At 39.5% G+C, this 25,525-nt stretch overlaps 1 protein-coding gene across 1 annotated transcript in view; it reads right to left on the bottom strand.

Moving 5' to 3' along the window:
• LOC131061847 (phototropin-2) overlaps positions 1-25,525 on the bottom strand; it is a 446,814-nt gene that overhangs the window by 141,872 nt on the left and 279,417 nt on the right. The window contains exon 20 of the mRNA XM_057995710.2: positions 5,852-5,903. Coding sequence (XP_057851693.2) covers positions 5,852-5,903 — 52 coding nt within the window. The remainder of the gene's footprint in view (positions 1-5,851; positions 5,904-25,525) is intronic.

Genomic DNA, 25,525 nt, shown 5'->3' with positions numbered 1-25,525 from the left:
ATATCTTTGAAAATACTGGTTTTTCTGAAACTATGAATTGCTATGGGGCTGTTGCGTGTGGTTCTGTTTTTCTTCTTTTGAACCTGTGCGTCTGGGTGCCACCATGTCTGATTTGTGTGTTGCCATGAGAGCACTCTTCACAGGGTTCAAAAAAGATGTCTGGAAAGCTTCCTTTTTTAACAAAAATCCACTATAAACGAAAAAGATATATTTCCTATAGCTGTATTTGGCTTTCGTTTATATACTGCTGTTCTTAATTTTTTGTGAAATGCTTGGCTGCCATGTGAAATGCATTTCTGCTGTAGCGTGAAGGAGTTTGCAAGGCTTTTCCTTTGTATGATCCCTAAATTGATACTTGATAGCAGTTGTAGGTCGGATTTTATACATTGCCATCTTCATACTATGCATATATCCATGATTGTGGCCTCCCACATGGTCTGATTACATTGACTGAAAATTACCCCAAAGCTTTAATTTTGAAATGACCGCCACACTAAAATATATTCTGATTGGGATTACTCTTGGACTTTTGGTAGTCAAAACTTGCATATGATTGAGTGTGCATCTTCACTGTGTGTTTACTACAAAAACCTCTATATACTGTCTTGAGGTTATACTCTGCGTTTTTGGACCTCCTAATCCTTTGCTGATGCTTTTTTATGTAATAAGAATGTATACTCAGGCTCTTCATGCCTTCAAAACTACTTCTGATCATTCTATTCTTAACCCCCTAGAACTTGCACCTTGGTTCCAGTACCTGTCGTTTTGAGCCTTGTGACTATTGAAATGTAGCTTTTTGGTACACTGTGATGGCATCTCTTTGATACTGACATATTAAATGATGAGCTTTCCTTCTTAACTACAATTATCGTGATGATCATGCAAACTTCCTTAATTCTCCTGTACGATGGTCTCCGTGAATGAGTGCCCCTCGCTTATGATAGTATGCTGGTGCTGACATTTAGGACTCTCATTTTCCTATCCGCCTAATGCCATGAGCGACTTGTACTCCTTTGTGACCACCGTAGGAGACGAGTAAGGATTGTTTCATTGATGTCATGATAATCTGTCCCTAATGTCATACATGCTGAGCTCAACCCTCGTGGGAGCCCATTTTTCCCACATGCCGATATTTAATTGAAGTAATCAGCGATAAAACTTCACCTGTATCTGCACATTGGACAAATTGTTAGACAAAAATTATGAATTTTCAGATATGTTTCTTGCTATTTCTGATACGTACAATGATTGGACTGGTATAATGCATTGTAGGAGTGGATTGTGCATGCATTGATGATATATATGCAAGGATATGGTATCCCGATCTCTAATACAATTCTCTTCTCTTCTTGCAGACATTTGGAGGAGCAGGGGACCTCTGCAAAGGAGCTGGATATGAAGCTTCTCAACTACGGGGGGTTCGTCATTACGAGGCAATGACGGATCCCTTATCTTTGTTTATATTTTGTTTTTACATGCATCATTTTCTTGTATAATGCATCATAGGTAGTCATTACCACGGCTTGTGTGGGAGCATCTCATTTAACATTTATGAATAAAGAAAAATGCTTTTTTAAAAATGCAATGTTGTATGGTTCTTGATTGGTTGTGAACACTTGCATTTACTTGGAACTCTTTTTAGCATTCTATAGTATCTCTTGGCAAAACACAAACAACAGACATGTCTCCTTAAAACTATAAATCTTGACCAGCTCCACCTAATTGAGCTGGAGAAAGAAAATGGGTAACACTACCATCTGCGGCATGTTTAATCTTGAATAACCACTTGGAGTACACAACTGATTTTGCTTTAGGTCTGGGCACTATGTCCCAACGTCATTTTTCAAGATGGATAGGTACTCTTCCGTCATGGCATCTTTCCATGCTTGAATCTTGAGGGCTTCACTAACACTTCCAGGTTTTGAGTCCAGGATTTCATTCATCAGTGCATCATAAGTTAGTTTCCGAGGCCTCTTGCTATCTCTGAATGTATCATCAGATGCCGCGAAGCTTCTTGCTTCCTCTACTATTTTCCTAGCCCAGAGTGGTTGTTTCTTTTTGTTGATATTTCGATTTTCTTCTTGATACTCCCTCTGAATTTCAGCTTCAGGTGGGTTTTCATAAGAAGTGTCTTCAGGAACTTCTGTCTGAACTTCAGGGAAGTAACATGTTTCCTCATTTGAGGGAGGATTTTTTATTTCCAACTCATCATATTTCTTTGCCCTTTTGAAGGCAATATCCTCCTCAAATATTACATCCCGACTTATCTCTATTTGTCTCTGTCCAGGAATGTGGATTCTGTAAGCCTTTGTAGTCTCACTGTATCCCACAAAAATACCTTTCTTTCTGGAAGGCTCCAACTTTGTTCTCTTCTCTTTTGGAACATGAATATATACAGGACAACCAAATATCCTTAAATGATTTATATCTGGTTTCCGACCTTTAAATGCCTCCTAGAGATGCTTTTGCACAGAATGAGGTATCTAAGTTCTGATCAAACATCATTGATTTTGCAGCTTCCACAATAGCTCTACTTTTCCTCTCAGCTACTCCGTTTTGTTGGGGATTATAAGGTACTGTAAACTCCCTCTTGATCCCTGCGGTTGCACAAAACTATTTAAACAATTTTGAAGTATATTCTCTCCCATTATCTGTTCTCAAAGTCTTGATTTTCTTCTCGGATGAGTTTTCTATCAAGGCTTTGAGTTCTTTGAATCTGTTTAGAATTTCTTCAGATTCTTTGCACTTTAAGAAATAGATCCAAGTCTTCCTTGAAAAATCATCCACAAAAATCACATAGTATAAGGCTCCACCTATGGAGGGTTTGGACATAGGTCCACACAAGTCTGAGTGGATCAGCTCCAATGTAACTTTGGTTTTGCTTGAGCTATTTTGAAAAGAACCTTTGGTGTTCTTTCCTAGAGCACATCCTTTACAGGTCCCACTGTGCGAGGGATTTAACTTAGGTAATCCTGTTACCATCTTGTCTAAAGAGTTTAGAGCACGAAAATGTAAATGCGCTAATCTTCTATGCCAAATTTCACTCAAGTCTGTAGTTTCATGAACAAGGGCTTGTTTAGGTTCAATGCACAATTGTAAAGATATCCATGCCTCTTTCCTATAACTTGAGCTTTCTTGAATGTAGATGTTTTAGGCCATGCCAGGACTTTTCTATCCATGAAGGTGACCCTATAGCCATTATCCTCAAGGGCAGAAATGGATATCAAGTTCCTTTTGGTTTCTGGTACATATAGTACATCCTTCAACTAAATAATTATGCCTGATTCTAACTTGATTGTACAGGTCCCCACTCCTTTCATTGGATGTGTGGAATCATCTCCAATGGTAACTTCCTCATCAGTTTCTTCCACCATATCTTCAATGTTTTCTTGATATCCGGTGATATGTTGGGATGATCCACTATCAATCACCCAGGTGCAGGATTTGTTGGAAACTTGATTTGAAAGTGCTGTGTAGAATGTGAGCATTTCAGATTCCTCTTGAGAGTATGTTTTTCCAACCTTGGCATATGTTGCTTGCTTCTTTGTTCGATTTGGACAGTTAGCAGCATAGTGTCCATATTGGTCACATCGGAAGCATTGAATTTGAGAGACATCTTTTCTTGGTTTGCCCTTTCCATTAAATTTTCTCTTCCTCTTGAAATTCTTCTTCTTTCCCTTCTTCTTAGAGTTGGAATTAGTGTTAAGAACATGAATGTCCTCATCTAAACCCTTTTGTTTGCTCCCTTTGGTGAGTAGTCTAGTTTCTTCTAGAAGACAGTCAGATCTTAGTCTTTCCAAGTTAGAAAGTTCAGGTCTTGCACTTATGCCTTGCACAAAAGGTTCCCATGAGTTAGGTAATCCACTTAGGCAGTATAGGTTAATTCCTTTTCATCAATTTTACATCCAACTGAAGATAGTTGATCTCGAAGTGCTGTTATCCTCATGAAGTAAGCATTTATAGTTTCATCTTTATTCATGCTTATGTTGTTTATTTGCCTCTTGAGTGCGAGTGTCCTGCCGGTATTATTGATTTCAAATGCATTTTCAAGTGATTTCATCATGAGATGTGCAGTTTCTTGTCTTGCTAGAATTGGAACAATGTGATCTCGAACAGCATCTATGATCAATCTCATGGCCTTCTCATTGTTTTCTATCCAATGAGATTTTTCTGGTTCATCTTTTGGTTTGGTGTTTTTATCGTATACATATGAGTATACATTGTTTTCCTTTAGCAACATAGTGATTCTTAGCTTCCATGATGAAAAGTTATTTGCTCCATCTAATCGATCCTCGAATCTGATCGTGCTTGCCATGTTTGATGAAGGATTTTGATTCGTCTTCAAATTATGTGATCTTTAGTTACTCAAGTTCAATTTAGGATCAGATTATATCCTGGCTCTAATACCATGTTGAGACATGGACCAGCTAGGACTCGAACCTAGGACCTTCCATACGCTGTTGGAGTGCTCTACCACTGAGCTACTGGCCCCTCTTGGACCAGTCCATCGTCGGTCCGGGTGTGGCTTATTTCCAACACCAACTTGGAATAAAAATTTACCATCATCACACAATAACATTATGTTGTGTATTGGTCAATTTATCAGATCCAAAGCAGATTGAATAATATTTGAGACAAGAAGAGTGTACAGATATGAAGATTGTGATGCTGAAAGTAAACATTTTGAAACAAAAAGTAGCATAAAGACTTTGACATCAATGACAAACAAAAAGGGTACTAGCAAGGCTTGCATTGTTCATGTACAAATATTCTTCAAACATGATGGATAACATGACCTTTGGGACATTGTCTCATTTCATCCATCTTTCTTGAGGATAGGCTATATTTATTTTCCAAATTAAGCAATACATAGATCTATTTCATCAATAAAAAATTCATACTTCTTGGTTTTAAGCAATAGAACCTTTGACTATGGTTATATGCTTAGTGGATGGGGAAAAACCCTAATTTGTATATGAGTTCATGAAGAAGGCTTAGGGGGCCATCCAACATTGCTATGGTTTGAAAAAAATATGAACCATTTTTCATATAATTGACTAGAGGTGGAACAAACATCTTGATTAACATATTCATGTAGAATCATATTACATGAATCCCAAGTTTTTCTTCTTTAATTCATTTGTGTTCAGTGCGGAGGTTATGGGTGGCCTCAACACATGCATAGAGAGGATGACATTTATTTAAATAATTAGAGACTCAATTCCTGACATTTACAAATTTACAAGAGTGTGGAGGTGAGGTTGTTTTCTTTGCCATTCAAAGGAGAATGACCTAGCAGCAAAGGGAAAAAAATCCAGTAATTCAAAAATTAAATTTTAGTTTTATAGATGATAGAATTGTTTAACAAGGGCAATTCTAGTTTACTTACCAAGCTATTAATGTTTTCTTTGTAGATTTGTGGTGAGAAGATTATGGGGCAGAACCATCAAACATAATATCTTTAGAGCCCGTCCATCCATATTTTGTCCTAGCCCTAATATTCTTCTAGGTGTGAGTGCACTTACAGAATATGAGCTTGCACTAAATCATTGTGATATATAAAGATTTAGGAACAGATTCATTAATACCATATATTCAAAAATAAGATTTTGTTATACCAGGGAGATCTGAATTAAGGATGTGTCATGCATTATGATCTATCCGTCTAAGGAAACACACTACATGTCTATATCAAAGTACTGCAGATCTGTGAACTGGAGAAATTTTGTAACTTGACCCAAAAACAGAAGATAAATGTGAGCTTCTGATTCCACATCCATATTTTTTAAAATTAAACCATCTTTTCCAACTTTATCTAGTGAATATTATTTAACAATAGGTATCCGCTTACCAAGAGCCCACCAGTCAACAGCACTACTGTGACCTGCACCTGTAATGGTTTCCTGCAAGATTACAAACATTATTATAGGATTCATCTATGAAGCCAATTCACATATATAGCTGCATCCATATCTAATTTGCAATCAAACAAAAGAACAATAAATAAATTTTCTTTGCCAAATTGAAGGCATACCAAGACCTGACGAAGGAAAATAATATATACATTTTTTTAGTTTTCCAAAATCTAGAGTAACTAGCCTTCAAGTGGTTTCTTTTTTACATCTGAAAAGGAATTATAATTTGATTTCAAGATTTTCTGAAATTATACAAGAGAAAATTGAATTGGAACACTTAAAAAATGACAAACCACTTGTGCACGAAACTCTATGTCTACAAAAATCTGGATCTCTGTTTGAAACTGGCCTCTCTTCTACCAAGTACTAACAGAATATAACACCTACTCAGGCTTGGTGTTTGTCATGCAAGTGAGGCAGATTGTCTCTCACACAGTTGAAAATAATGTTTTTTAAATTTAGTGTTATTTTCTTCTTCATCTCTGGGTACTTCAAAGTTCCATCAAAAATTTTTCTGCATGTATCTTTCATCTGCAAGTAGTATATAGCCTGTACATAAACATGTGTAATGTCCCTAAAGTTGGACCTTACATCACTAGTACTCCTTCAATTTTGTGAAGTCTCTAAAGAGTTAAAATTACAAAAAGTGATAATCAAATGAAGGATATTATATACAATTATTGAGGATGTAAAAGATAGTAATAAAGTGAAAGAATAAGTTTTAATCAACCGAATGATGGTGATTCTATAAAGAAGCAATAATATATAGCATTTCATTGATATCAGAGAGATCGTTGTCAAGAGACTGTTTGAAGAAGGAAATAAAGGCCAAGGCCACTATATCAATACTCATGACCGACTCTCCAACAACAGCTATGACAACGTTTCCATGACTTCGTTCTACAAGGCAGCAATCAGAATTAAAGAAAGGAACATCAATTACATATCAAGTGCCCAAGAGTATGGACAAGATTAATAAATATAAGTCGGTTTACATATGAAGCAGCTTAACCATTATACAGTGCGATTTGAATAGGAAATTAAAGATCTGCTCATATAAATTATTCAAGACATCTTTTATGGCAGATATGGTGATTTATCATCCGTGTTACATGCTAGCCAATCACGTTGAAGAGATTAGTTCATTAAGAAGAAACTTCCATTATCGTTGAGAACAACTACTTTTTAGAAGTTCATTAAATATTAGAGATTAGTGACTTAAAGATAACACAAGATACCACATTTGATAAGCAGCAAATCATTGAAGATGGGATTCAAGTAGTCAAGCAAATCCAAAAGAAGCCATCTATTTAGGAACAAGTAATGCTAAGGAAGTGATACGATGACAGTCTAATTATCATCGACTAAGTTTGATTATATTGCAGCTATTGTTAAGAGAGCAATTGGACAAGACAACAATCCGTATTGATACAATGTCTCTATTATACAGAAGGCAAAAAAAATATCTCTGTACAGATTTAATATATAATTCGGTTGAGGTTTACTCTGTTGTGCGTATAGCACACACACGCCGTCATTGACAGGGACCCCCGTTTTGAGTCTGGTCTGCTCGTGTAGTAGGAGAGAAATGAAGGAAGCGTTCAATGCTTTGAAGCAAAGTTCCCAGACTCGGACTCGGCTCGGACTCGGCAAGGCCGACTCGACTCGTGACTCGGCAATGACTCGGCAAAATAAAAAAACCCTTGAAATCAAGAGATTTTTAACAATTTAAAACTTGTTTCATGCACCCATTATTCCCAATTATAATGTGTGCTAGCTTGTTCTGCCATGAAAGGCATGCTGGTAGAGTATCTACTTGTTTGGGGCTTCTGTTTAGTATTTTCTTTGGCCAAATTGAAATTTTGGGAGCACCAACATGATACATCATGAGCATCTTCACTTGGAACCTGTAAGGAGTGCTTGTGTATGGTAGCATTAAATAGTGTGCTTGTTGAACTTAGGTTTTACCTTGGGACTATAGTTGACCTTGGTCTTTCTTGGACCTCTTAGTTTTTAGGCTATATATATGTTGGATGGAAGGCAGAATTGTGAGGCCAAAAGGGTTTGAAAATATGCTCCTCAGAGACATGTCCCTTGCCAAAAATAACCTTGTGCCCCATGGGGGGATTTTTTGGGATGTGGGGACAGGTAGGAAATGTCCCCAACTGACCCCCTTTTTTCAAAATTTTAAGAAACATCCCTGTTGTGAGGTACACACACATCGCCCCATTGCAAATGAAGACCCCCACTTTTTGCTTTCTAGGGTTAGCTCTTTTAGTTTTGTTGTTGGTCGTTTTAGTGTCTTCCTTTGCATTGAAGGGATTGAGTTTCTCAAAGGTCATCAAATCAGGTGGATCTCCTCAAGGTGGAGTGAAGGAGGTTAGGTCAGTTGAGTGATTAGGGGTTATTTAGAACATTCCTAGGGTTTTTGTGTACTATTTGGTCACGCTTCAAGTTGCTAAATCAAACCTTGGTTGAATGCATAGTGTCCTAGGTCTCGTCCCTTACATCAAGGTCAGAGTGAAATTGCCTTAAAAGTCTGGAATGTCATCCTGATCCTGAAATGGCCTGAAACTTGACTAAGTCTGGAAATTTGAAGGATCCTCCAAAAACTAGATTTTGCATTATAACTCATGGAGGTCTAAAACCACTCTCAAACATCCTGACAATATATATGGAATATAACTTAAAGTATCACTTATACTTAAATGTTATATTCCATATATGAATCCTGGCGGAGAGACTAACTTGTCAAATAAGTCAAAACATTGACCTGTCGTGGCCGAGTCTTGGAGCTTGGACTTGGCGAGTTTTGCCATAACTCGCCTGACCCGCGAGTCAGGCGAGTTATGGTCAAAACTCGCCGAGTCCGAGCTCCCGAGTCAGCAAAACTCGCCGAGCTTGGCTCGACTCGCCAACTCGGCGAACTCGCCTGACTCGCGACGAGTTTGGGAACTCTGCTTTGAAGTAAACCTCGCGTGAGTTGCCTTAGAAACCCAATTTCGCTTAGCAGAATGAGCAAAGGATAAAGTTTGGAAGTTTCATGCCCTCTGAAAATCTCGCGAAATAGTTAAATTGCCGAAAATGTCATAAGTCCCGAAAATCATTAAAATCGTGAAAATATGCTTTTGCGCCGAAAATGACATTCTAACCCGAAAATGAAAAAATGAGAAGTAAAGGCGTTTTAACTTAAAAGTTTGCAAAAAGGCCTTTTAGGCCGAAATCACTTAAAAGGCCGTTTGCAAAAAGGCCTTTTAGGCCGAAATCACTTAAAAGTTTGCAAAAGGGCCTTTTAGGCCGAAATCACTTAAGAATTTGCACAAAGGCCTTTTAGGCCGAAATCACTTAAAAGTTTGCAAAAAGACCTTTTAGGTCGAAATCACCTAAAATTTGGCAAAATGGCCTTTTAGGCCAAAATCATGAAGATGTTAGAAGAGAGGCGTTTTAATAACTTTGCAAAAGGCCTTTTTGCCTGAAAATCTAATAAGTCGAAATCCTCATAGGCCAAAATTCAAAAAATGCTTAGAGGTTTCAAATTGCCTAATATGCACGAAATTCCAAAGAGAGAGGCAAATGAGCATTTAAAATAAAATCTCACATTTCACCTCTATCAAGGGGAGAGACATTTAAAAGATACATCTCACAAAGAGTCTCAATCCCGAACTCCACCAAGACGAAGCCTAACGTCGTAAATAAAATTTAATATTTGTCAAATTAATTTAGTTAATTTTTCAAATGATTAATGTGGGTTAAAATTGATTGTTTGCAAGACGTCATCGCAGAGAACCAGGAGAAAGCCTGAAATGCAAATCGAAGAAGGATCACAATCAAGGCCAGGCACTGGAAGTTGGAGGAGAAAAAGATGCAATGCAAGATCAAAGCGATGAAGTATTAAGAAGCATGGCGCTGTGCCACAAGACCACAAAGAAAGTCCACCACCGGGACCAAGGACCGAAGAACACTCCGAATGCGGCAAGTCTATGCATTCTTGAGAAATACATAGTTGGATTTAATTACTAAAGTTCAGTTTCTGAAAACTAAAACTGTTTTATTGTAAAACTGCCTATGGGCCCCACTCAAGATATTTTGAAACAAAGGGGAAACAGGTCAGTTGTGGACACTTATGTCCAACTATTGGATAGACTCAAATTGAATCCAAACAGTTGCAGGTAGATGAGATAGTGGTTGGATAGATGAGTGAGAGTTAAGTGGGCATGGGTTAAAGCTGCCAGCTTCTAGATGGTAGATTGCAGTCCTTGGATGCAGCCAATCCTGGCCACCAGTTCAGAATTGTAAAATCTATAAAAGGCAAGATGCCTCTCATTGTAAAGGGTTAGACTCTAGTTAGAATTTTGTTGGTTAGAATTTTGTAGTTAGATTTTAGAGTTAGAATAGGTTAGATTTTAGGCATAGCATAGAGATGCTGCAGAAATTGTTGTAATGGTAGCTGAAGCAAATATATGAACATTGAAATATGGTGTTTGTTGTCTTTATTTTAGTTTGTTTGCATGGTTTCTTTCAGCTGGTTAATTTTAGAGTGTAGGGATTTTAATGGTGAAGTGTGGAGGAGTATTTGATGCATTTCTGGTTCATACCATTGGGGGTCTGTTGATTGTAGGTCATCGAGCATGGTTAGTCTGAACCCAAACTGTGCTTAGTTCAATTGCAGGTGTTCGTCTTAGGCTGTGCCAGAATTGGGTGCCTAAAACGAGTGTCTCTGGTCTAAAAATCCTTCATCCCTTGGAGCTTGCACCATTCTTGTCTAGTTGTGAAGGTGTCTCTGGCAAAACAAGAACTGGCTTATCGAAATTTGTCTACCCACTGCATCAACTGTTATCATCCTTGTCTTTAGGTCTCCTATCCCTTCTCCTTTGCTTTTTATTTCGCAATCTGTGAATCGCAGCAGATCACCTTGTTGCAAAACGTAAGTCCCCTTCTGCTCCCAGCAAATCACATCAATCACTAAGCTATCCTGTAGTCAAGACCTGACAATCGAAACTTTGAGGTCATCCCCATTGATCAATTGAAACAGCATTAGGGATTTCCTTATCTCAAGAGAGGATAGGATACTCAGCGAGTACATTCTATTCTGCGTTGGCCGGATGAGTTGCAACGATGCGACTTTAGACATGTCAACACACTCCAAATTTGCCGCACAAAAACTTGAAATTCAAATTGAAATATGTTTGAATTTGGGTCTACTCCTAACTCGATCTGCTCTTTTAATGTCCCCTACCTGATCTATTTCAACATATTAAAATTGATTGATATTCTTCAATTAGTTATTAACAAATGCTTATCTATTTTCCTCATTAGATGATTAATATCATTATTAATATAGATATCAGGCCCAGTTACTACTTCAGTTTAAGGGAGAAAGGTTTACGTATGTTACCAAAGCATTTAGAGACCAACTACAATAGGTTCCCTCAAAGTTTATAGATCCAAGCCCTTACCTGTCTTGGGTCTATACCCTCAAGGCTTATGGGTCGCTAATCCCCACCCTATCTTGGGACTAAACCTATTGCTTGGATTTAGACTGCCCCTATTTGGAACATCTCATCCCCATCTTCTTAAATGCTGACAGTAATAACATGATTTAGACTATAAGTACGCTAACTTCTCATGTATTATAAATATATATGAAATTAAGTATGACTGTCATACATATTGCAGTTTATAACAATATTATTACTAGATTCTGCATAACAACTTTATCAGGCTTCATATACTAAGCATACAAATTAAGCACATCCCCATGCATACCACCAAGAACACAAATGTTACTGCCTGTAACTTGATAACAATTCTGATCTGATCTCATCAATGGTGATGTCACTAGATGCTTTTGATTCCTTCCCTTTATATCTCTCAATTTGAGGGAGAGGTTGCACCTCTTCATCATGTATGCCCTTTGGCAAGAGACATACCCTTTCACCATTAGCACCCTTTGAAAGAGTGCAACTCTTCATTATTTCTACCCTTTGAAAGGGACACGGCCTTTCATAATCAAATCTGCACTTATTATTTAAATTGGATCTGCACTTCTCATTTCCAAACTATTCCCCCCCCTCTCAAATGAGGTTTTCTTCTCCCTTTTATATCTCATTGTTGAGGGAGTCACAACTTTTCCTTTCATGTCTTTTGAATTTTCATTAACTTAATTAATTTTTAATTAATCATATTTAATTATATTATTTTATATTTTAATTTAATTTTTAATGTTTTAATTTTATTATTATCATTTATTATTAAATTCTATTTCAAAGTGGGGACATTACAGTCCACCCCTCCCAAATTTGCTTGTCCTCGAGCAATGTTGATTTTAACTTTCTCAAACTAAGTCATCTACCAATATGAATAAAAAACATGGAGCATACGCATGAAAATCACAAAGCATAACATGGATAATTCCGAACACAAAGCATACACGTGAATACACTTATTGTCAGATTTCTTCTTATTGACTAGAATGATTCAATGATTCATCTTTACCCTACAGGATGGCAAGATCATAGCTCTGATACCATTTGTAATGTCCCCTACTTGATCTATTTCAACATATTAAAATTGATTGATATTCTTCAATTAGTTATTAACAAATGCTTATCTATTTTCCTCATTAGATGATTAATATCATTATTAATATAGATATCAAACCCAGTTACTACTTCAGTTTAAGGGAGAAGGGTTTACGTATGTTACCAAAGCGCTTAGAGACCAACTACAATAGGTTCCCTCAAAGTTTATAGATCCAAGCCCTTACCTGTCTTGGGTCTATACCCTCAAGGCTTATGGGTCGCTAATCCCGACCCTATCTCGGGACTAAACCTATTGCTTGGATTTAGACTGCCCCTCTTTGGAACATCTCATCCCCATCTTCTTAAATGCTGACAGTAATAACATGATTTAGACTATAAGTACACTAACTTCTCATGTATTATAAATATATATGAAATTAAGTATGACTGTCATACATATTGCAGTTTATAACAATATTATTACTAGATTCTGCATAACAACTTTATCAGGCTTCATATACTAAGCATACAAATTAAGCACATCCCCATGCATACCACCAAGAACACAAATGTTACTGCCTGTAACTTGATAACAATTCTGATCTGATCTCATCAATGGTGATGTCACTAGATGCTTTTGATTCCTTCCCTTTATATCTCTCAATTTGAGGGAGAGGTCACACCTCTTCATCATGTATGCCCTTTGGCAAGAGACATACCCTTTCACCATTAGCACCCTTTGAAAGAGTGCAACTCTTCATTATTTCTACCCTTTGAAAGGGACACGGCCTTTCATAATCAGATCTGCACTTATTATTTAAATCGGATCTGCACTTCTCATTTCCAAACTAGTCCCCCCCCCTCTCAAATGAGGTTTTCTTCTCCCTTTTATATCTCATTGTTGAGGGAGTCACAACTTTTCCCTTCATGTCTTTTGACTTTTCATTAACTTAATTAATTTTTAATTAATCATATTTAATTATATTATTTTATATTTTAATTTAATTTTTAATGTTTTAATTTTATTATTTTCATTTATTATTAAATTCTATTTCAAAGTGGGGACATTACAGCTCTACCTTGAATTATACCTCTACTCGTTTTATTTCCGAGTGAAATGAATTTGAATTGTTGTTGGAATAATTGATACCACCTTTCTTAAATATGCCTCCCAAAATGGAATGCACCTCTTCCTCATCAAAGACGACTTGACATTAAAACACTTTTATTTCACAATTTGCCAATAATTTCATTGAAATTCAAACTCAACACCAAAGGGTAGAAAATTGAACATGAAGAGGAAATTTGGGTTCTTGAAAATTCACCACAAATGGAGTGGAAATTCCAACATGAGTAGGAAATTCTAATTTCACTTACTCAAAACTTGACTTCCTTATCATTCAAATTGAAACCAAAGGTGGAAAATCGATGTGCACAAGGAAGTCTTGATTTTTGACAAGGGTGGAATTTCGACCCCTAGGAGGAAACTAGGAAGCTTTGGACTTTGCTTGGTAAACTTGGCCAAAAAATGGTGGAAATTCGATTGGTAGGAGGAAATTTCCATTCTTCCCTCTCAACCTTCCATTATTCAACTTACCTCAACTCATCTCCCAAGAGTGGAAAATTGACACCTAGGAGGAAACTAGGAAGTTCTTGGTTTTTAATCCTTCCCTATTTGATTTCTCTAGCATTGTTCATCAAGTTACTTGGAGGGTGGAAAACCGATCCGTAGGAGGAAACTAGGAAGTTTTTGAAAGGGTGGGATTTTGTGGTCAATAAGGAAATTCGACTCTTCATTTTTACTTTTAAATTTTCACTTAGAGTGGAAAATTGACCCTTAGGAGGAAGATTCCACTTTCACTTCCTTTCCTTCAATTACACTTGATAATTCACTCAATTTCAAAGAGTGGAAAAACAAACCCTAGGAGGAAACTAGGAAAGTTTCCTTTTCTTCATTTTTCATTCAAAAATTTATCTCTAGTAGTGGAAATTCGACCTCCACAAGGAAGTTTAGATTTCCAACTTGACAAAGGGTGGAAATTCATGGTCAACGAGGAAATTCCACTCTTTCCTTTTAGTTTTACTCGCAAACCTTCCTCGGGAGTGGAAAATTGACCATGACAAGGAAATTTGTTTTTTTGCACTGAGCTGAAGCAAACCTTATTACTCAAGACTTGATTTCGATCATCCTATAAAGGGTGGGAAAATGAGCCCTAGGAGGAAACTTTGGTTTCACTTACCTTGACCTGGAAAACACGATGACCAACAAAGGTTTTGATAAAAATCCATTTAATTCTACTTTTCCAAACTTGATCAAACCTAACCTTGGCAATAAACCATTAACTTCAATTTGGGGCCCAAAGAGAACTGCTTCATAAGCCATGAACCTCAAGATTGGGATGAAAACTGCCAACCCAAACAAAAAAGTGGGGGCCCCCATTTGCAATTGGGTGATGTGTGATAATGTCACATGCCCTTTGTAGATTAATTTGGGTTATGGCTATTATTGAATAGAGAGAAGGTCGGATATGACCTCTAGAATATAAAATTTTGAGGCTCTAATCTTGCTAAGTATATTCAATCTGATGTAACCTTCAGCTTTCCCACGAATAGTCTCCTTTGTTGAGAACACAATTATATTGAGGGGGGGAGGGAGGGTTGAATCACTATAACAAACTTTTAGTTTTCAACTTAATATTATAAGCATATAATTTTATCTCAAAACATATTCATTGCATACTAACATTCACATGAGATCTAACTGTTATGAACACATATAGAACACAAGATATATACGTGGAAACCTTTACGGGAGAAAACCAGGGTAAAATAGCTTCCTTATATATAGAAAACTTCTTTTTCAAATTTGTAGGTATCAACCCACTAAAGGCACCAACCCCTCATTCTCTTTGTGAGACACTTTTTCGATAGAGGCACCAACCCTTCCACTTTCTGATCACCAAGAGCCCAACGTGGGAAGGTGAGAGCATATAGTGATAAGGGGATCGTTAGCTTCAATAATCAACTAGAAATTAAAATGTTGGGCGGCAAGCCAACCCCTTCCGCTTGTCTAGCGGGTGATAGAGATTTTAACCACAATTTGGCAATGCAACCAACCAATTACAAAATTCAAGAAACTGAAGTAAGCAACAATCACTCAACCACTTATTCAGTGGGAGGACTGAAAATGGAAATAACAATCTGCTCAACCACTTATTCAGCGGGAGGACAGTATTACAATTTGATAAGATAGGCAACAAAGCCAACTTCTTCCACTTATTTAGTGGGTCTTGTGATACAATTCAGAAGAAGATAGCTGTTAGTACTACTAATCAACTTTACATTATTTAGCACGAGTTTTCAGAATAAGATATCACTGTCCAATGTTGCAAATGGTGAATTATGCACTCCACAAACCACAAGAACCAACCACACCCAAAAAAACACTCCACACTTCAATTTTCAGAACCTGCTATATGCAAGACAACAAGTAGGAAAACCTAGACCAACAACACCAAACTGTAATGTCCCCTTCTCGATGATGTGCTTTCAGTGGTTCATTGGCCTATTCTTGAAACCCATAGGCTATGTGGAATGAAGAATTAGGGTTTCAAATGTTGGTGAGGTGAGAACTTACTATTTTTAGTAACTTAGGGGTTGGATGTTTCAATGATGTTGTCTTGTTGAGCTTTCCATGCTCTGTCACTGGGTGCGAAGATCATGCTTTTCGGAGCAGTAATTCATCACTTACTATTTTTAGTAAGTGGTAGTATGGAGTATTTCTATTTTTGGTAGTGGACAGGGTCCTGGTCCTGCAATAGTTCTTTGGTCTTCTTTACTCCGCTTCATCCTGGTTTCTGTTAATGATCAGTATGGGAGTCATAAGTAATTTAATTAAATATTAATTCTTTGTCAAAGGTTTAATATTTAAATATTTGCAGTTATTGATTAATTGTTGAGGATGACTTAGGGAAAAATAATTAATTGATATTCATGTGTTATTTCCTAAGTCGGAGGGCGAATTTGTTGGTGGCAATTTAGGAGGATTAAACATCTTTTGTTTAATGTTTAATATTGCAAAAAGACGCCACCTAAGGCAAAGTTCGAACTTGCCTAGGAAAGGTAAGTGGGCGCCATGTTGGTGGGAGACATAAGGCGAAATGAAAGTGAATTTGAATGGAGTTTGGGCACCATTTGCATTTGTATTTGGGGAGGCATGAAGTTATAAATATGAGCCTTGGGCTCTCATTTGGCTATCTTGAAAATTTGCATCGTTATGCTGCCAAATTGGCATCAGAACTTTGAAGCTTCGGAGTGCAGCTCCCTAGTGTTTTCCAGTTTCATACTTGAGATATAGTACCTAGTTGCGTGTTGTAATCTATGATACTTTCATTGCATATTTCAGTTCTTTTGGAGTTTGGAGTGATTTCTAGAGTTGTTGGTTTCCCTGCAGCTGAAGCACGTTTTTTATCACCTCTCTGCCTGAGTGACTGGTCGTTCTAGGTATTGGTTTAATCATCCCTCTTTCTGATGGCGATTCATATTTTAAGTTTGTGGCACTTTTCACTGAGTATTGAATTTAATAGTGCAAATCGAAAATATCTAGCTAGGTTTGGGTTTTAGAGTGTGCATTGGGATGCATGCAAAGTAATTTGGGGTGTTTTGGTTGCTTCCTTTTGGTTTGTCTTAGTTTCTGCTGGTCTAGTGTTGGTTTGGGAGTGATTTGGGGTGAATTGAGTGAGATTTGAAAGAGTTATGAGTAATTTTGTGGGTTTATGGGTTGTTGGTTATGCATTTCCAGCTTGCTGTTTTTGATGTTGAAAGAGTTTCATGATCATTATCTCTTATGTTCAGCATTATTCTTCTACTATCACTTCCCTTTTTATTGTAAGGTTAAGTAGTAGTACTACTAACCCATTCTGGATTGTAAACTCTTATCCCGCTGAAAAGTGGAAGAGGCTAGCTTGCCGCCTACATCTGATAAATTGTAATTCAGTCCCCCTGCTGCATAGCGATCAAGTGATGTTGGTTGTAATGGTCCTCCCGCTGCATAAGCAGTTGAGTTGAGTAATTTGTAATCCAATCCTCCCGCTGAAATATTGTGGTAGAGTGATTTGTGTCTACAATATTGTTCCCTTGGTTGGTTCACCGCCAAGTTCCTTGCATTCCTACTGGATAAGCGGAAGGGGTTGGCTTGCCGCGAAGTATTGTATTTGCTTTATCATTTCTAGCAGATTTGTGAGCTAACGAACCCCTTATCACCGTATGCTCTCACCTTCCCACATTGGGCAATTGGTGATTAGAAAGTGGAAGGGTTGCATTTTCAGCAAGCTTTGAGATTATATTTTCTAACCTTAACGGGTTATGTGTTGGTTGGTAATTCTTATTGCACTTAAAAACAAAAAATTTATTTGAAATATTACAGTGGTATTAGAGCTGGTTTTCTTGCCAGCCTGTGAGTTTCAGAGGGCTCAGAATTTTCCATGAGTGATAGAGAAGTCTGTTACTACAACAAAGAACAGAAAAGACAACAGTTTTAGATTCCTATAGTGCCGAAAGAGGATACATTTTTAGAGGTATTGAGAAACAAAGGGAAGGAACTAGATTCTGCAGATTCAGTGGATTCAATGGCAGACAAGGCTACAGAACAGAATGAGGCACCTAATAAGAAGGCTGAGAGACAATTCAATGCCATGATGGACAAGATGTCTCAATTGCTGGTCAAACTTAACCAGAATGTTGTTGGGACCCCTAACTAACCCAACAATGGACCAAAAGCCAGCACTTCTAATGCCCAAAGTGGGAGGACTAGAAATGAAATTACTATCAACTCCACCGCTTATTCAGAGGGAGATCAACATTACAATCGACTCAACTGCTTATTCAGTGGGAGGACAATTACAAACAAAATTACAAACACTGAAGGTGGCCAGGCCAGCCTCTTCCACTTGTGCAGTGGGAATTACATAGAGAATAGCAAATGGAAACAACTAATGGTACTACGGACTACCATTTAGCTTTACAATAAACATCACATAAGCTGGAAGAGAATAAGGAGATACAAGATAATACATACTAAACTAAGAGAGAATAACAATAGCAAACTTAAGAAATCACTATACCAAACTGCTGTTATAAAAAACAGCCTACTGCAACTCCACAACAACCACCACGAACCTCAGAAAACACAATGAATATCTCTCCAACGAAGCTTTAGCAACACCGGAGACTCGCACAATGTCCAAAGAGCCAGCAAACACTAAACACACACCACACCAAAACATGCCCAACAGCACACACACCAAGAAATACGACCAGCAAGTAGGTACGGCCTCCTTGAAAAATCACACACCACACCAAAAGTCGAGCCCTTCTAAGGAAGAAGTCGCCCCAAAATCAGCTTCCAAACAAGACAATGCCCACAAAATCAAACCAAGCATTTAGAAGATCCAACCACAGCTAGGAGTGATGTCTCATAGTCTAGGTCTGTCAAAAGAACTAGGAGGTTTTCACCCTCGAAGAAGTCTGGAGTTAATTCAACAACATAACGATATAATTTTCTTTGAGACAATCCAAATGGAGTTCCACGCCTTGTATTTATAGAATAAAACTCTCCAAATTCACTTCAAATTCCTCACCAAATGAAATGAAACTTCATTTCATGTATGAACGTCAAAAGCAAAAAGACACTTAGAAATTTTTAATTAAAACATTAGTCTATTCCCAAAGTGGGCATCTAGCAAAAGTGAAGGTATAATGTAAGATAAATTTATCTTTTAATTCAACCCCTTTTTTCTCTCCACAGTAGCCTCAAAATTATTCAATCCATAGGCTAAAGTCCTACTAAATATTTCCCAAATGGGATGCCAAAATAACACAATTATTTCAACAATAGAATATGATGCCAAAATAAAATATTAACTTACGCCATTTAAATGATAAATGACTAAGTCCAATAAACTGCCTTCTAAACTCAACTCTGCCTGCCAGTAATAGAACTGAGTCGCTGAGTCATCCCATAAGACTGCCCAAAAATAGCCAATGCTGCCCGGCCCAACTGAAACCCTAAAAAACTCATACTTACTAAAAATAGTAAGTGATTCATGTTTGCCTCACTGGGTAAACAGAAAGAGCACAGAAGTAACACAGAAATAAACAGTGCAACATGAATGCAAGAATAAGCTTTCCATTAATAACTCAGAGTGTATACAATGTTCATAGTATTATCTGCTGTAAAATAACACACCTCCATACCCACAGGTAGTACAATATATAATAGCCAAAGGGGTGCGACACAATCGTCGCGACTCCAACTACCTACCCGTCGGCTAACTAACTACTAACAAATGACATTACTAGCAAAACATAAGATATACATATTTCTTGACAACAGCCCCCCAAAAAAGAAATCTCCGACGACTAACAACAAAAATGGAGACAATCCAACCCATTCAAAATATACATCCAAGATAAAACTAAGGAGGGGGTTGGGGGAGCGTTCCAGAAGTAGAAGGCTGAGATGCCGGTGTCTGGGCCGCTAAGCAGGCTCAGAGCTCATAAACCTATTGGGTACGTGCAGTCACATCACGCTCCGCCACCAACACTTTCTCCAAAGCCGTCTTCACCATATGCATGGCTTCCAGCAACTCCTCTTTGGTATCCACTGTCTCCGTCATACCGACCAATCGAGTCTGCAATAGGCTCCTCTCGGTAGTGACTACCTCTAACTCCTGCTGCACGAGGCTCCTCACACTTTGCTCCGCCGAAAGGCGAGTCTCTAACTCAGCCTTCCCTGCTCAGGCCATCTCGAGCTGCGCCAACAACTAGCCCCTCTCTGCTACCCAAAAGGCTTGCTGACTGACCACATCCCTCTCCAACTCGACTCTAGCAGCCTTGCGGACTGCAGACTCATGCTATGTACGCCTTAGTGCATAGTAGGCATCTCGGTAGACCTACTCAATCTCTTAGACGACTACCATCACCCGACTCTCCACAATGGGCTGACGCACAATCCAAGCCTAGAGCATCTCATTCGTCTCAGTAGTCGGCCATCCCTGAGACTCAAAGCATGTAGCAAAGGCTGCGGGGCAGCCCACCCGTATTAACTGTAGGACCCTCTCCAACTCCACCACAACCTACTGGAATACTCGCATCTTGGCAGTGGCCACCACCCGCCTACCCCTCGTCACCATGTCAACTAAATAGGCCTCAATGTCCTCCCCCTCTTGCTTTGAAGGCTGTGAAGTCTCTGGCGGAACTGACATAGCCGCATCCTGCTAGTATGAAGGTACCTCCTCCGCCACTAGAGGTGTACCATCCCCCTGCGCCTGCTCTTGGACGGCAGAGACAACCTCTCCTGCCTTGTTCCCAACTGCTGGTACATGTGTCTCGCCAGAGGAATCATCCAAGTCTACTAACTCGGCTCGAGTCTCGCGGCAAGGTGAGAATACAACAGCTCCCACAGGTTGTACCAATGTCATCTGGAATCGCTACGTCAGCCAACTCTCCATAGCCACGACTGATGGGTCTGTATGCATCTCTACGACCGGGGAATCGGCCGCCATAGCCATGGGCTCCTCCAACAAAGAGGCAGAAATAGTCACCACTTTCTCAGTGCCAACAACATCCAATCGCACCTGAGGCTTCATATCAACCACCTCCCTCAACCCCTGCTCCTCATCGACTACTACCCGATGTGGCGACTCCTCCGTACGCGACTCTGCCATGTCTTCGATAAGTGCCTCCGTGGTCGGGGCCGGTCCCGAAGGTGGTGCTGGATCTAGCAGAGGTGATGCTACCTGTTGCTGGATGGGGCCAAGTGCAACTGGCGTGCGGCTCTGCCCAAATGCAGGAATAAAGGTGCCTCCCACTCCGGATGACATCACAGGTGTGCCCATCGGTAGTAAGGGTGGGGCAAAAAGGATCCTCTCCTCCATCACCCTGCTGCTATCATCCTCCTCATCCTCCGCTTCTGAATCCTCTGTACTACTGGAAGTCTCCCTCCCACTATCAGATTCCCTTGAGGCCGTATCCACCATCCATTTCCGCTTCGCGGAAAAGTGCCCAATGTCTAGGTGTCTCCAATACATGATAGGAGGTTCACCCGCTGTCAACGGTCCCTGCGGCCGTACCTCCAACTCTGCCTCCGGCACTACTTCCCGCGTTGCCTCCAAGAACTGCGTGGCTGTGTATGCCTTCGTTGTTGGGCGGAGTGTGCTGCGTTGGGCAGGGGCTACTACGTTTCTTTTTTTGTTTTTTCCTCTCATGCATTGCGTTTCGTTTTTTTGCTGCGTTGGGCGAGGGCTGCTGCGGATTATATCTTGCGTGGGCTGCGTATTTTAGTCCTTGCGTGGGCTGCGTGTCTTACTTTGTGCGTGGGTTCCGTGTCTAACTTCATGCGTGGGCTGCTTGTCTTATTCCTTGCATGGGCTGTGCTACGGGGTTTTTATTTCCTGCGTGGGCGATGGTGTACACCACATGGTGGTGTCCACCGCCAGTGGTCCCGCCACCGGTGTTGCCATCGCTGGTGTTACCACTACCGGTGTTTCCACCGCACGGTGGTTCCACCGTAGGGTGGCCCACTTTTCTTTTTTTTATTTATTTATTTATTTATTTTTTTTAATTTAATTTAATTTTTTTTTTTTAAATAAGACTGTCAAACATCCCGATTGGAGGGTCCAGGTTCCCTCTGTTTGTGGTAAACCTTTAATTTCGACCCATTGACGGCGTTTGGTATCTCCTCGTCGAGCATCCACAACTTGATCGCCCCGTTGGCATTAACCTCGGGTACCGTGAAGGGCCCTAGCCATCACACTTTAAATTTTCTTGGTTTGATTTCGTTCTTCACATTGAATTTCAACACTAACTGCCCAAGAGTAAACTTCATTCGTCAAAGATGCTTGTCATGCCAGACCTTTCGTCTTTGCTAGGCTGCCTCTGTGGCCCATTGTGCCATCATTCTTTTTTCGTCCAACTTGCTTAAGGCATACAGTCTCTCCCTTAGGCTCTCCATATCCCCGAGTTTGTTCTCTACTACAATGCGAAGGCTTGGCACCATGAATTCTACTGGCACCACAGCTTCTTGCTCGTACATGAGTTGGAACGGAGTCTGGCCTGTGGTCACCTTGTAGGTTGTATGGTAGGCCCACAAGACCGAAGGTAACTTTTCTTCCCAGTCTTCTCCCTCGACACCGCACGACTTGTATATCACACTCACAATGATCTTGTTGGTAGCCTTGGCTTGCCCATTGGCTCGAGGGTAATAGGGGCTAGATAGTGAATGGAAAATCTTGAATTCTGTAGTAAGGAGTTTAATTACGTGGTTTACAAAATGTCCGCCTCTGTCGCTTGTCAACTGCATAGGGATCCCATACTGCGTAATAATTTGCTCGTAGATGAATCTTGCTATACTTACGGCTAAGTTGTCCGGTAGGGCTTGCGCTTCAACCCACTTGGTTAAATACTCAGTAGCTACCTATTGACGTGTCTGAAATCGCATTTGCTGCAAACTCCATACGGCCAACACAGAATAGAATAACCAGCTGAGTATCCTATCTTCTCTTGAGATAATGAAATCCCTAGTGCTGTTTTCTACGTTTTGATCAAAGGGGATAACCTCAAGGTTTCGTTTGTCAGGTCTTGACTACGGGATTTCTCAGTGGTTTGATGTGTTTATGCTGGAAACACAAGGGGGACTTACGTTGAGATAGGCAATTTATAGATAAGTTCCCTGGAACTTTTATGATCTTTCTACCAAATGATTTCGGTTACGTTGATACTGTTTTTTAATGGGACTGTGGATTTTCTGGATAAAAAAGGGGAAAAAGGAGGGAAGGATAGGGAGAAAGAGATACATGAAATATAAATTTTAACTAAGATAGTAGTTTCATCAAACAGACGGAAGCCTCCAAAAAACAAGACTAAGCATTACCAGCTACTTAAGCACAGTGTTTGCATAAATCTAGTGCAATCTTCAAAGGAAAATAAGATTTTTCATGTCATCAAATACGACATCAGAACTTCTACATTCATAGTGAGTATTCAATAACCAAACTGAGCATAGAAGGTTCAGATTAACCATGCAAAGAGAAAGGCAATCAGCCATTCCCTAATGGTGTGAACTGTGAGGATTCTATCAGGATGTTTGCTTGAAAATGCTATGTAAAGGAAATAAACATAACTGAAAGATTTCTAAATTAAGTGAAGGAGACCATGCACTCACAAGGAAACTTGAAAACAGTCTTAATCTTTGCATTAATTCCTGTAAATTTCGCCAGAGCCTTTGCAAATATCCAAGAAATTTTAAAATGAGGGAAACCAGTCCCCGTTAAATAGGCTCCAAAAAAGGATGAATGGCCCAGATTTAATCTAAACAAGTGGCCCAGATTCATCCTTAAACATTGCTGCCCATACCCATAAATGGGAGGCAAATATCAACAACCACCCCAAAATGGGCAATAACTACCCAAAAAAGGATAATTAAACTTTATCCAAAATTACCCAAAAAGGTGCATTCATAAAGTTTTACATTTTAGTTGACCTGAAAGTAAAATATGACCTTTTGGGTGATTAGGTGCACTTTTCAGAATTTTTGAAAAGGGAAAGCACTTTTAAAGTTAAGAAACAAGGAAAAGTCGTTTAGGAAAGCACTTTTTCTTTTTTAGCTTCACGTTCCTTTTCTAGAAATTCATCTTCACCATGCAGATACTCTTGCCAAAGATCTCGACCTGCGGCGCACTCTCCGCGAACATATTCTTGGAACCTGCGGCACAATTGGAATAGCAAACTGAATGGAGGCATAGGAGGATGGCGCATTTTATATTGCATGCCCTCGAGGTACTGGTCTACGTGCTTCAGACCATCTCGCCAGGTGGAACGATTACGTTCGAAGCACAACAGATCTGAGTGGAATCAACCAGCAAAGCTTAGGTCCTTAGCAGAATAGGTGATCTTATTCGTTCCCAACCTTTCCTGCCAGTCTGGCTGTATCACCTCGTCGGATTGGTCATTTACCCATCCCAGAACCATTGATCGGAGGATTATCTTGCCAAGTTCTTGCATGTTTTTCAGAATTGCCTCACATGCATTATGTTCTCTATCAATGATTTCCCTTGTGTCATTTTTCATGGTGATAATCCAATGCCATTCCTTAAGAGTGCTGATGGTATGCGGATCTAGGATGGCGGACAATGTGGGAATCTGCGCATGGGTCCAAAAAAGAGCTCTCATGAGGGGAAGAGTAATGACGGCCACTTCATGCATTCTAAGGGATTCCCTTTTTACCTCCAACAACTTAACCAAAGTGGTCTCTCGGTGGTGAGGCATTTCCTTCACTTCCTCAAGGATTTGTTCTCCTCTCTTTTTGATAAATTGTATCCATTCCTTGACGGCCTTTGCAGTGTCTCGTACTCCTTCAAATTTCGTTGTGGTTCTCTGAGCCAATGCCGTCGGGGGAATATGGGACTTGAAGACATTGTGTAGTGGTCTAAGAAGTTGATCGATGTATCCTTCTGCCTGCTCAGCATGGGTTCGATACATATCCTTTTCAGCTATTACTTCCTCAAGTTGCCTCAGTATGTTCTCCACTGAGTCCTTCAATTCCTTTTTTTCTTGCTCCTTACTGGCTCGTCCAATTGGGACAGCTATGATACTGTAATCTACCAGTGTAATTTGATTTGCTGGCTTGTCCACAGGCGAGGTGGCAATGTTAAGAGTGCAGTTCCCTTGCTCATCTTTGGTCACTCTCAAAGATGCCTTGGGCTTTTTCTTCCCCTTAGGCTTAGCCTGGTCTATACGCGAGAATATGTCCTCTAGATCAATAGGTGGTTTGGTGGCGGCCTTGCGCTGGGCTCTGGCAATTAACCATTCTTGAGGTACTGTCTGGGCTGATAATATGGTTAAGTTTGCATTGGGTTCTTTGGGGTTTTCAGCCGACTCATCACAGATTTGCAGCTCTCCTATTACTGGAGGGATGGAGAAGGTGCCAAGTTCCTTGCTTGCAGCTGGGTTTTCTCCCACTTCACTGAACAGTTGTCTGGTTCCTTCGTGTGACGGTCGCTCTTCAGTCCTTTCGAGCTCGCGGACCTCCTC

The sequence above is a fragment of the Cryptomeria japonica genome, chromosome 4 (assembly GCF_030272615.1).
Source record: "Cryptomeria japonica chromosome 4, Sugi_1.0, whole genome shotgun sequence".
Taxonomy (NCBI): Eukaryota; Viridiplantae; Streptophyta; class Pinopsida; order Cupressales; family Cupressaceae; genus Cryptomeria; species Cryptomeria japonica.
This window is presented reverse-complemented; position numbering and strand designations above follow the sequence as displayed.